The 12,895-nt window shown below is 35.6% G+C and overlaps 2 protein-coding genes across 2 annotated transcripts; one reads left to right on the top strand and one right to left on the bottom strand.

The window, feature by feature from the left end:
- The first annotated feature begins 4,439 nt into the window (after window positions 1–4,439).
- Window positions 4,440–5,201, top strand: LOC110115841 (ATP-dependent zinc metalloprotease FTSH 8, mitochondrial-like). The gene has a single exon (XM_020849226.2). The coding sequence runs from the start codon at window positions 4,515–4,517 to the stop codon at window positions 4,935–4,937; it is 423 nt and encodes a 140-aa protein (XP_020704885.2). The 5' UTR covers window positions 4,440–4,514; the 3' UTR covers window positions 4,938–5,201.
- A 3,423-nt stretch (window positions 5,202–8,624) lies between these two features.
- On the bottom strand, window positions 8,625–10,503 carry LOC110115842 (probable mannitol dehydrogenase). The gene is made up of 5 exons (XM_020849228.2): window positions 10,406–10,503; window positions 10,142–10,258; window positions 9,550–10,047; window positions 9,037–9,206; window positions 8,625–8,929 (listed from the first exon to the last, which is right to left on the bottom strand). The coding sequence occupies exons 1-5, from the start codon at window positions 10,501–10,503 to the stop codon at window positions 8,727–8,729; spliced, it is 1,086 nt and encodes a 361-aa protein (XP_020704887.1). The 3' UTR covers window positions 8,625–8,726.
- Window positions 10,504–12,895: the final 2,392 nt, after the last annotated feature.

Here is a 12,895-nt window from a genome sequence, read left to right as displayed (position 1 = left end):
TTTTTAATTTAGGAAAATATTTGAAATTCAAAATTTGAATTTCAAATGATGAAAATAATTTCCTAAATTATTTGACTTTAGGTAAGCATTATGGTGGTATTGACTCCTCATTCATGGAGACAAATAAGGGTGGCCGGCGGTGGAGGAGCTAATGGGGGAAGGTGGCCGGCGGCCAAGAGGGTGGGATCGGGTGAAGTTAGAATCCGGCGGCCAAACGAAGATGGGGAGGAGGAAGAAGATGAAGATAACGACGAAGAGCAATAAGAAGGAACAAAAGCAAATAAATAAAATATCAAAGATACAACCGCGAGCCCGGACACATCCTGCGGCTGACGAGTACTACGTTGCCCTTCTCCAAGAGACTTCACGCCACGAGCCCGGACCCATCCTGCGGCTGGTGGAAACTCCGACTCCCTCCCATAGGGATTTCACTAACGTTCTTCCCAAAGAACCAAAGTGCAAAACGCAAATTTTTTTTATTAATAATCTATCATACCTAATACATGAGAAGATGCCTCTATATATAGGCCTCAAAAGAAAATAAAAGACACATTTGCCCCTTGGGCTTACATAAGACAAGAGGGTAAAAAAGAAAAATTGTAAAATTAAATCAAAATACACTTAAACAAAGTGATCTCGGTCGTCGATCTTCAGCTCCTCGGATAGACATGGACGGTTGGATGTCCACATCATCTACCTCTACTTTTCTTAACATAGGTTAAATCCAATACATCTAATCTCCTAAGCGGGTCATCAGAAGGTCGACGTTTTATGTGTCCAAATTACTAAAGCGACTCTCTCTAATCTTATCTGCCATTGGAGCTACTCCAACCTTTTCATGTACATACTCGTTTCACATTTTGTATCTAAGAGTTAAGCCACTCATCCACTTAAGCATCCTCATCTCTGTAACAACTAACTTAATTTTATGCTTCTCTTTTAATGGCCAACATTGTTCTTCATAAAGCATTGTAGGTCTTACCACTGTCTTATATAATTTTCCCTTAAGTTTGAGGGTTACTTTTCTATCACACAACAAGCTCAATGCATTCCTCCACTTCAACCATCCAACTTGAATTTTACTAATAACATCCGCATCTATTTCATTATCACTTTGAACAATAGACCCAAGATATCCAAAACGTGTACTCTTATTAATGACTTGATCACCTAAAGTCATAATTCCCTACTAGATCTATTAAATTACACTCCATGTATTTGGTTTTTGATCTACTCAAACAAAAACCTTTAGACTCTATGGTTGACCTCCATAATTCAAGTTTTCTTTCTATTTCCTCTCTAGTTTTATCAATAAGAAGAATATCATAAGCAAAAGTATACACAAGAGAACATCCTCTTGAAAATATCTAGAAGAACATCTATGACTAAAGCAAAAAAGTTATGGGTTTATAGTTGATCCATGATGTAATCCAACTGCAATCGAAAAATACTTGGTCAAACCACTTTATGTTTGAACACATGTAACAACTCCTACATATATATCTTTAATGACTTGAATATAAGTATTATTAACTCCTTTCTTTTCTAGAAATCTAGCACTCCCCTTGGAACTTTATCATATGCTTTGTATAAATCAATAAATATCATATGTAGATCCTCTTTATTCTTTCTATACTTCTCCATCAAACCTCTCAATAAATGTATACCTTCCATAGTTCACCTCTCAATAAATTTATTGAGCTCAAAAACATATTAAAAATTGAATTTGTCAGATATTGATGTACTCTTATAAATTTCAAGCATTACTCATTTTTTACTTTTCTTTAATATATCTGAATGATAAGTCATCATCTTAATGGTCCTCACTTTAGGCCTGAGCTTTGTTTTTTGCCGGGGTAACCATTAGAGTCACTTGCTTGGAAGAGACTCTTCTGCTGCTTAATGTGAATCTCATTGCAAATGGGAAAGTTGGGTTTTAGGGTTTGACCTATGTTCCAAATGATATTTTGAGTTAGCAATATATGATGTTTGAATATTGTCAAATTTTTAATGAGACGAATTCATTAATTTGGTGAATTCAGTAGTGTGGAGGATCCCATAATGCAGTGAATTCAATAATGGGGCGAATCCTGTAATAAGACAAATTCAATAATGTGGCAATTCTTATAATATGAAGAATTTGATAATGAGATGAGTTCTATAATGAGACTAGTTTATTTAAGTTCTTAAAAATAAGTTTCAAATATACAAGTAAATCTTTGAGAAATTTCTTTTGAAGATAATGTTTTTATTGAATATTTCTCTTTTAATATACAATAATTTTACTTCATAAAACATTAGATAATATTTTCCAATAATAATATCAAAAAATTTAGATAGACGACTGTGCTAAGTGTTGACTGCCTGTATTATTGTCATGTAAGGAGTAATATAGTGATTTATTATTGTCATGTAAGGAGATAATTTGACCACATACTCAAGTTAGGCTAACTTTTTTTTGCTAATTTAAATGCATTTCTAAGAAAAAAATTCTAATGTTAATTTAAGTTTTTCTTTGAAGTTAGCCGACTTCAATTGTCAACATAGATTAAGAAGAGTCTTTTCTTTGTGCAACTATTTCCATTGTATGGTCAAGTTCCCCCAAGAGAATTTTACTTTTAACATGACACAATGAGAGTTTGAAAATATTAGAAATGACCTATCTTTCTTAGATTTAACTGAGAGTTTGACTCTTAGCAGGACACAATGGAGAAAAAAGACTCATGTAGCCAACCCCACAGTGGGATAAAGGCTTGATGTTGTTGTTGTTGGTCAAGTTCCCCTAGGTTTCTCATCCATTTGGCAAGTTGTTTGAGTTAATAGAATTAAAAGTTTTTGAAACTTGTAAATTTATTCATTACTTTTGAAGATTTATACAAAAGAGACTACTCCTTGAATCATCTCTTCAAAAATTGGAAGCTTTCTTACAATGGCTATTTCTTGAGTAATCTCCATGCCCACACATTCTTTCTGATATCTGTGTTACTGCTTTACTTTATGAAGTATTTTTATTTTAGTTTGCGACAAGCTCCATGCTCATCACATCTTTTATGATGTTAAATCCATAATTATCTGAGAATCACAAACTAGACTAAAAGTACTTAATGAAAGGGGGTTGAGAATATTCAGTGAAAGGGAGTTGAGAATTCTATAATGTGAACTCTAAGCTATCTGTAAAATGATCATGAATTTAAAAAAATGCAGCCATTGAGCTCACCCCTTGACTCTCTTCTTATAGATTTAAGTTGAGGCTTGAGTGTTCAAAAATTGGCTACTTAAATGACTATACAACAAATAAGAGAAATTACAAGTATTGTGTATGTGTAGCCCAATTAGAACGTCCGACTTGTAGAAGTCGTTCGTCGAGCTAATAAGAAGTCGCTGGCTTGGAGTGATGAATAGCTGAATAGCCAAATAATAGTTTTCCATATGTAGTAAGTTATCTACCTGAGTAGTCATTAGGGCCGACTTGATAGTGATACTTGTTTGTTGGGATGAGTTGATTGGTTATAGTTACCTCTTTGGGGCGAGTTCATTTGTAGGCTTGGTGAGTTCCTTTTAAATTGAGATCAAGTAGACCGAGTTGACTTAACTTGAATTGGGCCGATGTGGTTTGAATTGGGCCGATGTGGCTTAAACATGTTTTTCTTAGTATATGATCGTGAACGCTGTATTTTTAAACTGTTAACAATATTGATCAACATTTTTATAACAATGATACATTTGATGAAAGATTTGATTTTCATACTTCTTATTAGTCGAACTATTGTATGTGGGGTTATTAGCTATTGCATGATTTTATTTAATTGGCTTTTACTTGTTATAGCTGCATTCTACAGCTGGCCTTGCCCATAAATTCGTCCTTGGTATCCTTCAAAAGGATATTGTATGTTCAGAAAGATTCATATATATATACTCAGCAGTTACTTTTATTTCTAGTCTCACGTACTTGCATCTTTATGAAAGATAAAGAAATAAAGTTGTTTCTGCACTACATACATAATGGTCAACTAATGCTTGCATTTTGTTTTTCTTATAATTATGTTCAGTAATCATTATCATCATTGTCGTCATCATCATATTATTATTATCATCATTATTGTGATTATCATTATGGTTTTGATTATGATTATTATTAAATGGATATTACAAATTTAATATCAAGATTTGTTGTTTGATCTCTAATTTTTTTCATCAATTTATTATTTGCAAGACATCTTTAATTTATTATTTCTTCTTTATTATTTTATTAATAGTTATTAGATTATAGGAACAAGAGAAAAATATCAAAATAATCCGACCCCTAGATTAGTTATGAGGAACGTTTTCACCCTAGACTATCTAACGTATCTAATTTAGCATTTTGACTTTCCAAATTTGATTCAAATAGACTGTTAACTCTTTAAATTGAATCCAATATAATCTAACAAAGGTGTAATTTTTTTCTTTCGGTGAAGGTTCTATTAGGGAAGATCTCCACTGGAGCTCAAAATGACTTGGAGAAGGTCACCAAAATGACCTATGCCCGGGTTGCAGTATATGGCTTCAGTGAGAAAGTTGGGCTTCTTTCTTTCCCTCCGAAGGAAGATTCATTTGAGATGAACAAACCTTACAGCAATGAGACTGCAGCCATTATAGACAGTGAGGTGAGAGAGAAGGTCTCAAAGGCTTATGCTAGAACATTGGAGCTCGTTAAAGAGCACAAGAATCACATCAGCCAGATCGCTGAGCTGCTATTGAAGAAGGAGATCCTCCATCAAGATGATCTTATCCATGTCCTCGGGGAGCGGCCCTTCAAAGCTAGTGAGCCCACAAACTATGATAGGTTTAAACACGGGTTCGAAGAAAACGAGACCGAGAGGTCAAAATCTTCCAAAGGTGAAACAGAAGTGGATGATGACTCTCCCTCACTTGAAGGAGAGGTATTACCAACGTAGCTTTTTTGCTGTTCAATGAACCGTATATTATGAAAAGCAAGAAGAATGATTGATTTCAATAATTTATCCTCATAACCTAGTAATTAATGTACAGACCTGGCTTTTTCACTCTCTTTTTACTAGGTTTAGGGTTTTCTCCAGCAACTTATGGCATTTAAATCGAATATTTTGTTGCTCGACTCTGGAGATCCTGTTTTTATACAAAGTTTGAACTCAAATGAAGTGATCTGCAGATAGTTACTATAAAGATCATTCTTGACGAAATTGATACCTGAAACTTTGACAAATGCTTGTATTTTTTTTTTTCTGTTGGAGAAGGAGATTTTTTTTCTCTGCATGAGATTATTGTTATTTGCTAACTATTTGCCCACCATCACATATTCATTGCATTGAAATTATCATTTTATAGAAGTAAGGCTCTCTTGTTTTGGGTGTGATTGGAATGCTTTGGTGTGGGGGCTTTTCCTCTAGGGTTTCCTGCTGGCTTTGTCCTCTCCTTCCATCTTGCTCGGTACCTAACAATGGCTGAAGATCTATTTCTCTACATAACATGCAACCTTTAACCCTGGATGAAGACTTTTTTTCTTCCAAGTTAAGGATCACAATATGGCTTAGAAGGACGGCCCTTTTTTTCTTTGGAAAACTGTTTTTAAAAGCATAATGTTTTTCCTCGAAGGAATCCATGACTATTAAGCCTATTGTGAAATTTGCCCAGCCGGCTTCGTAGCGTTGTGGCTCCAAGTTGAACTGCCGCAGCGCTCCCATTTTCTGATTTCAACTTGCACAACAGTGCCACAACGTCAGGTCTGGAGAGCTGCAACGCTCCCTAACGGCGCTGAGGTTTGTAACACCGCAACAATCCGCTTCTTTATCTTTTTTCATCAAACTATGTAGCGTTGGGGTTTTTTATGGTAAATTTTTTTTTCTAGTGCAAAGCACTCGTACCCAAGTAGGGGGAGAAACCCCTGCAATCCCAATGAACTCAACAAACTAAATTGATATCCGAGAAAGCAGTTCAATCCAATTGATCAAACCTAACCAGATTCGATGCAGAACTAACAATCTCTTAGTTTGGAAGTTTTCTTTGGTCATCTTGGACACCTTTTTGTCTTTTTTAGCTGCTATGTTGTGGAATTTTGTTGAACTACAATTATCTGGTTGGAACGATGGTGCCTTATCTCTGGATGACAACTGCTTGCTACTTACAACCTTCTCCCACTTGTTTGGCGCAATTGTTTGTCACTTCTGATTTGAATTGCAATGAATTCCTGATCTTGGCCAGGTCTGAGTCCAAGTGGCTTCTCTATTTTTTTTTTCTATTTTCCTTTCTGCCATTTTGTGCTTTTGCTTGGCGCAGTTGTGCTAAAAAGTTGCTTCAGAAAAAAAGGTTAAAATTGTCCCAAAAGAAGTTTAAATCTACAAAAATTCTGAGTGGATTGGACCTTTTAAGACTCCATTGAAGGAAAAATTATTAGGTCAGATGACCTGATGTAGCTCTATGTTTGGTAGCCAATAATATGTCGCCACGTGCTCTTACCCTTTACCGCGCGGCCCGACGACCCGACTCAGACCGGAATCCGGGATTACTATGTTCGCGTATTGCTCGGTATTGCTTGGCAATAACGAGAAATACCGCTCTGTGAAGATCAATACCGAGCAATACCGAGCAATACCGAGTAATACCTAAAAGAACTCGGTATTGCTCGGTATTGCTAGGTATTGGTCTTCACAAAATGGTATTTTTCGTTTTTGTTGAGCAAAATCGACCAATACCTAGCAATACGCAAACTCCCGGGTCCGTTCCGGGTCAGGTTGTCAGGCCGTGCGGTAAATAGTGAGAACACGTGGCGCTTGCTTACTGCTCACTGAATGTAGAGCTACATCAGGTTACCAGACCAAATAAAATTTCCCCTTGAAGGGCTAATAAGTTTTAAAGACACTTAATAAACATATGAACTATTGAATGCTTTATACATATTTAATCTTGATTAATGATATAATTATTTTAAATTTAAATCAATGGACTTTACTTGAATCTGCCTAAATTTTCTACTTGAAATTGGCAAATTTTGAAATATTTGATTTTAAGTGTGTTATATTCTTTATGATGACATCATAGTTGTTAGCCTAATGACTCTTTAGGATATCAAAGCTGTTAGCCTAATGACTCATTCTTCCGCCAATCTCCTTCTTACTCTTGACCTTCTCACCGTTCATCATGAAACAATCGACAACACAACATGTTTTTCACTTGCAAAATACTAATTCTATAACAATTCAAATTTTCATTTATAATTTCAAGAAATATCATCAACAAGCCTCTCACACCGAACAATCATCCCACTTGGCAATCTCAAATACTCAAAATCTTTCATGCAAATGACTTTGAAGAATACCTAAACAACATGATACTAAAGCCATCTGAGTAAATCCATGCATCATCCCGACAAGTACCATTACTTCTAGTCCCATTACAATACTTAGCTACTAGTCATTGAAACCTTGTGCTTGTGTTGTGCTCCTCCATCCTCGCAACTCTCACTCCCTGTGTCATCAACTTCAAATTCGGGAACAATATCCGAAACAATTAACCAGCATGGATTGTTGCCTATTGTCAACCCTTAAATTCTATATTATTTAACTTAAAAATTAGCTCCACTACATCTCAATGTGCGGTCAATCATTGGCCAAGTATCTTAAAAATAAAATAAAATGGAAGCTATCGATGCAACATGTATTTCTTGAGCAATATAAAAATTCTCAAGAAGAGCGTTTTAATGATGATCTAGTGAGCATTGCGATATATATATATATATATCCCTTTCTCACCCCACCGATTCCCTCACTTGATTCAAAGGGGAGTTGTAAATAGTAAATTGATTAAAAATAATAAGTGACGACTGATTAGGAGTCATAAGTGCATGAGTAAGATACTCTTAAGATACACTCATGGAATATCCGAATATAAATTTTGGAGTGTGACAGTTAGACCCTCTTCCTAGCCAATGCCAACCATAAAATACTACCCACTCCTTCTCATAGGTTTCCCCTATCGAGCTTACATAACATTCCATATCTCTTATGTAAACTCTTCCTAGTTCATAAACTCATTGTTGATAACTCTTGCTATCATTTTCACTTAAATGGCTTCATTATTAAGGATTTGAAGGCCAGCAAGACCCTTCTCCAAGGACCATGTCATATGAGTCTCTATAAGATTCACTTTGCCTCTAAACTTCTGACCTCGCTCACCTTACCAACACTACTCTTCACTTAGATAGCCATCAATGTCTTATAAATTAGGTTTCGTTTGAGATAATTTTTTTATTGTTTTTTAAAATAGAGTTTTAGTACTAAAATTTTTTATTTAAAGCTCTGTTTTAAAAATCAATAAAAAAAGTCATTCTAAACAAAGTTTTAGACATTGTTTGGGATGGCTTTCTTCTTGCTTTCTAAAACAACTTTCTAGTACAAAAATTTCATAGCACAAAAAATTTTTGAATTTGAAATGTTTGTACTAAAAAGCCGTTTTAAAAAGCAGTACAAAAGCTAACCCAAACAAAATCGTAGTACGTATAATATAAGCAATTGCCTGTCAACATAATAACAAAAACTAGAGGACAAAAAGAGAGATAAATAATAAAATACAAAATTTTCAACACAAATGTCATCAATTTATTCAAATAAGATCATAACATAGTAACATACACGCCAATGTTACAAATCACAACAAAGAAAAAAAAAAAGAACAAAACGCAAAATAGTATGATAATCGCTTAATCCACTCATCTAATCAGCCTTCAAAGAGCTTCCCACATCGATGACAAATCGATATTTGACATCTCCCTTAGCAAGTCTTTCCATTGCTGTATTCACGTAGCTCATTGGTATAACCTCAACTTCAGCGCTGATGTTATGTTCTGCAGCAAAATTTATCATCTCCTGCGTTTCTTTCATGCCTCCAGCAGCAGAACCACTCACAATCTTTCTTCCTGTATTTTCAAGCACAAGATAAAATCAAAATTACATGCCATACAACTTCTTAAAATCATCAAATTAATCATCAAAGGAAATGACATTATAATATAGTATTTCTTACCTAAAAGAAGAGGGATAGAAGGTACTTGTAGTGGCTCTTTTGATGCTCCAAGAACCACCAGCTTACCATGTGCCTTCAATAGTCCTAACGATGGTGCTATTGGGTGATATGCAGATACAGTATCAATTATCCCATCCAAACTACCGATTGCCTCCTGCAAAGCCAACGAAGTAATCAAAATCATGCAAATAAAAGTAAAGAGTATGTTATAATTTTGTTCAAGTTGTTCATGATATTGATATTGTTAGAATAATTAAATATAATAATTATATAAGACATCATAATAATTATTTAAGTATATCATTAAGTAACCCGTATATTTGAATTATTGAAATTCAATTATTTATATATAAATCCTATTGGACAAGAAAAAATAATTTGACCAATCATTTATGAAACGTTTGATCAAATAACCCATATGAGCAGTTATTATAACTAATCCATAGAAAATAACTACCAATCATCTTTCTCTCATAATGGGGGTTAGTTCGTTCCACAGGGAATTAATCTCATAAAGAGCTAACAAGAAAGCGATCAGCTCCCAGGAGTTCAATTGCCTCCTTTTGTTTGTGCGGCGAGGTGCTGATGACTGTGGCACTCATCCCCATAGCCTTTGCAAACTTGACGGCGACATGGCCGAGGCCGCCGAGGCCGACGACACCAACATGTAGGCCGGGGCGGTCGAGGCCGAAGTAACGCATTGGGCTGTAGACGGTGATGCCTGCGCAGAGTAGCGGAGCGGCGGAGTGGAGTGGGAGTCGGTCGGGGATGAGAAACACATAGCGCTCGTGGACGACGATTGTATCGGAGTAGCCGCCGTAGGTGGGCGAGCCGTCGTGATCGGTGCCGTTGTAAGTCATTACCGCTCTATTACAGTAGCTCTCGAGGCTCTCATTGCATTGATCGCAGTCGCCGCAGCTGCGAACGAAGCAGCCCACGCCGGCTCTATCTCCGGCATTGAACTTCTTCACATTGGCTCCAGTTTCGATCACCTCACCCACGATCTCATGCCTGGATAATGGATTCCGACATAAATTACAGAAATAAAAATATAATTTTTCTTACTTTTCTCTCCAAGAACAGAGTAAAACATGCATAAACATACCCTGGAACAAGAGGATACGTAATGGGGAAGTCGATGACACTTTTGCTCATATGCAGATCAGTATGGCAAATCCCGCAGTAGAGTATTTTTATTCTCACATCAGATTCCTCGGTGGCTCTGAATGAGGAGATTTGTTGATCAAAAATGAAAATTTTATTCGAATTACAAGATGTTTATATCGAATAATAAGATATTCAAGACTTCTAATTTAAGAGACAACATAAATAAATATTTTCTTGAAAAAAAATGAGATCTTTCTCGTACCTTCTGGTGAAGTTGAAGGGAGAAAGGATGCCGGAGGTGTCACGGGCTGCCCAGCCGAAGGCTTTATTCTGATGTCTCGTCTTCTTCTCTGCAGCCATTGCTAGCTTGTCGATCGTTTGATTCTGAAACAGAAATTATTAAGGAAGGTTGCTGCTTTAGTTTGATCGAACGAAGGTGGTCTGCCACTCCCATTTTTATATGAGCCTTTGGCGTTTTGGTGACGTACTGCATTACATATGGTTGATATAGGGGGAAGTCATATATTTGAAAGCTGAGATTTAGCGCAAGAACAAATGACGAATTGCATGACGTGCGAGTTCTGAATAGTATTATCATGCGGTGCTCATTTGCAACTCTTTTATCAATTAAGGTTAACGGAGGAGTTAGTCAAAATTTGAAATAAAAAAAAATTGAAAGTTTGATCACTTTATTTTATTTTTTTTATTTTTTTATATTTTCTTTTAAGTTTTGACTTTATTATCATTTGAAGAATAATTGATTTCGAGTCAAATTTCAAATCAAATATAATTAAATTTATTAATTTTTGATACAACATTTAAAAATTCATTTGATAAATATGAGTTAGATATCAATGTAATATAAATTAATTTCAAAACTATTATAACTCTAATGAGAAAAATTTATAGTCAAATTGAATGTTTTGAAGAGACAATTGCATGTGCATCTCTCATATAAAATTAAATGAGCATAATATAGGCACTTGACATATTATTTGAAACTTCTTAATATTACTTGAAGAGCAAAATGACACCAAATCATGTATCTTTATAGTCAAAATCATGATCGGTGTATATATGAGAGGAACCCAACTAGCTCGAGATCACTCTTTTTTTAGATCATTAAAGCTCTCCATGTTGAAAGAATTGTTTATGATTAAGGGAATCACCATGGGACATATGATGGAGTATTTAGAACTTTGACAAAAAAAAATGTCATTCTAAAAATTATAAATAGACTTTCATTCTTCAAATGAAGAAAGATTTTGAAATTAAACTTGTTAAGAGCTTGGAGATCTTAAAAAATATTGAACTATGCTCAACAACAAAAGCTGGCAATCATCTCTTACAACTGCCTTCATCCCACTTTAGTCATCTAATTAACCACCATTATTTCTTAATCATTATTGCTTATATAATGTCTGCCCAACCATTGTCATCGAATCGTAATCACCTGACTGCCATCCACTGACCATTATCATCTGATTGTTTTCACTTGACCACCATCTCTTGACTATCATCATCTGAACTTTATCATCCAAACATCATTTCTTGACCACTGTCATTGTGAGACATCGTTCCCTTATTGTTCCTCTCTAGCTTGGATTTTCCTCCCAGGATCGTCCGGGACGATAGTGAGATCGTCCAGGCCGATCTGCACTGTTAAAAATATCGTCCTGAAACAAGTTCAAGGAACCGTCCAGGACGATCGATTTTGGTCTGATCGTCCCGGGACGATTTGGCGATCGGCCGGGCCGATCAGACTAATGATATATGAAAATCAGCTCGTTTTGATGAGAGAGAAAATCATTTTAAAAACAAAATATCTGATTTGAGGAGAGAGAAAGAGAAAGGGAAAAGAGGAAAAGCTTGGTTTTGGAGGCCGCGGAGTGCTTTTCGTTCGACGCTGCTGTTGGGAAAAGTGTAGATCTCGTGGTAAGGACTCCGAATCCTATCTCTGTTTTCAAAGATATTGTGTTTTGAGCGAGTTGTGCACTGTTTTGTGTTTTCGTAGTCGAATTTTGGACACGATTTTGATTTGACACAACTTTCATCGCACAACTTTTGGTATGTTATAGATATGATTATTGTACACGATTTGAGTATTTTCTGCGACGATTTTACCGTTCAGAATTGATTCTACGCGATTTTTATTGAATAGAAAAATATCAGGACGTGATTTGATTTGGTTTCTATATGACAATAGTCTTGTATTGATGTCATAGATATTCTACTGTAATTTGGAAGAATTTGGAATTTGTGGTTTTTGCAGGATTTTTGTGTAAATTTGACCAACTGCCGTTACTCTGCCCGATTTTCGTATGATTTCTGATTTTCCCGAAATTGATATGATATGATTGTTCTAGATTTCTTTATTATTGCTTATTGCATCGATTATTGCATTGATTGATTGTTACTAAAAGACAAGTGGAAACCTGGTTGAACGTTGGTTGGAGATAGACTTGACCTGTACATGATGGTGGGCCGACGGGCTTTCCTTTAAACCATTGATCATTGATATAACGATTGGGAGTCATAAGGAGTTTATAGATATGCCGACGGGCGGCCGACGGGCAAAAGAGTGACGACTCTTATTAATTGAAACCAACGTATGGATATCTACAACAGTAATATGGATTCTACAACAGCACTATTGATAATAGCTAGTGTTTGTGCTTGTCGAGTAAGACCATTGTATGGATTTTCATGTATACGATATTGCATCGTATGGATTTCCTGATCTGCATTGATT

The sequence above is a fragment of the Dendrobium catenatum genome, unplaced genomic scaffold, assembly GCF_001605985.2.
Source record: "Dendrobium catenatum unplaced genomic scaffold, ASM160598v2 fragScaff_scaffold_315, whole genome shotgun sequence".
Lineage (NCBI taxonomy): Eukaryota > Viridiplantae > Streptophyta > Magnoliopsida > Asparagales > Orchidaceae > Dendrobium > Dendrobium catenatum.
The sequence above is the reverse complement of the archived record's forward strand: the minus strand, read 5'-3'. Positions and strand labels throughout refer to the sequence as shown.

Excerpts from the sequence above, each read along its gene's own strand:
- LOC110115841 (XM_020849226.2), top strand. The coding sequence starts at position 4,515 with ATGACCTATGCCCGGGTTGCAGTATATGGCTTCAGTGAGAAAGTTGGG.
- LOC110115842 (XM_020849228.2), bottom strand. The coding sequence starts at position 10,503 with ATGGCTGCAGAGAAGAAGACGAGACATCAGAATAAAGCCTTCGGCTGG. Across the intron at positions 9,207-9,549 it reads CGCTTTCTTGTTAGCTCTTT|TTCGTTGGCTTTGCAGGAGG; the intron begins ATGAGATTAATT and ends GATTTTGATTAC. Across the intron at positions 8,930-9,036 it reads TTCTATCCCTCTTCTTTTAG|GAAGAAAGATTGTGAGTGGT; the intron begins GTAAGAAATACT and ends TTGAAAATACAG.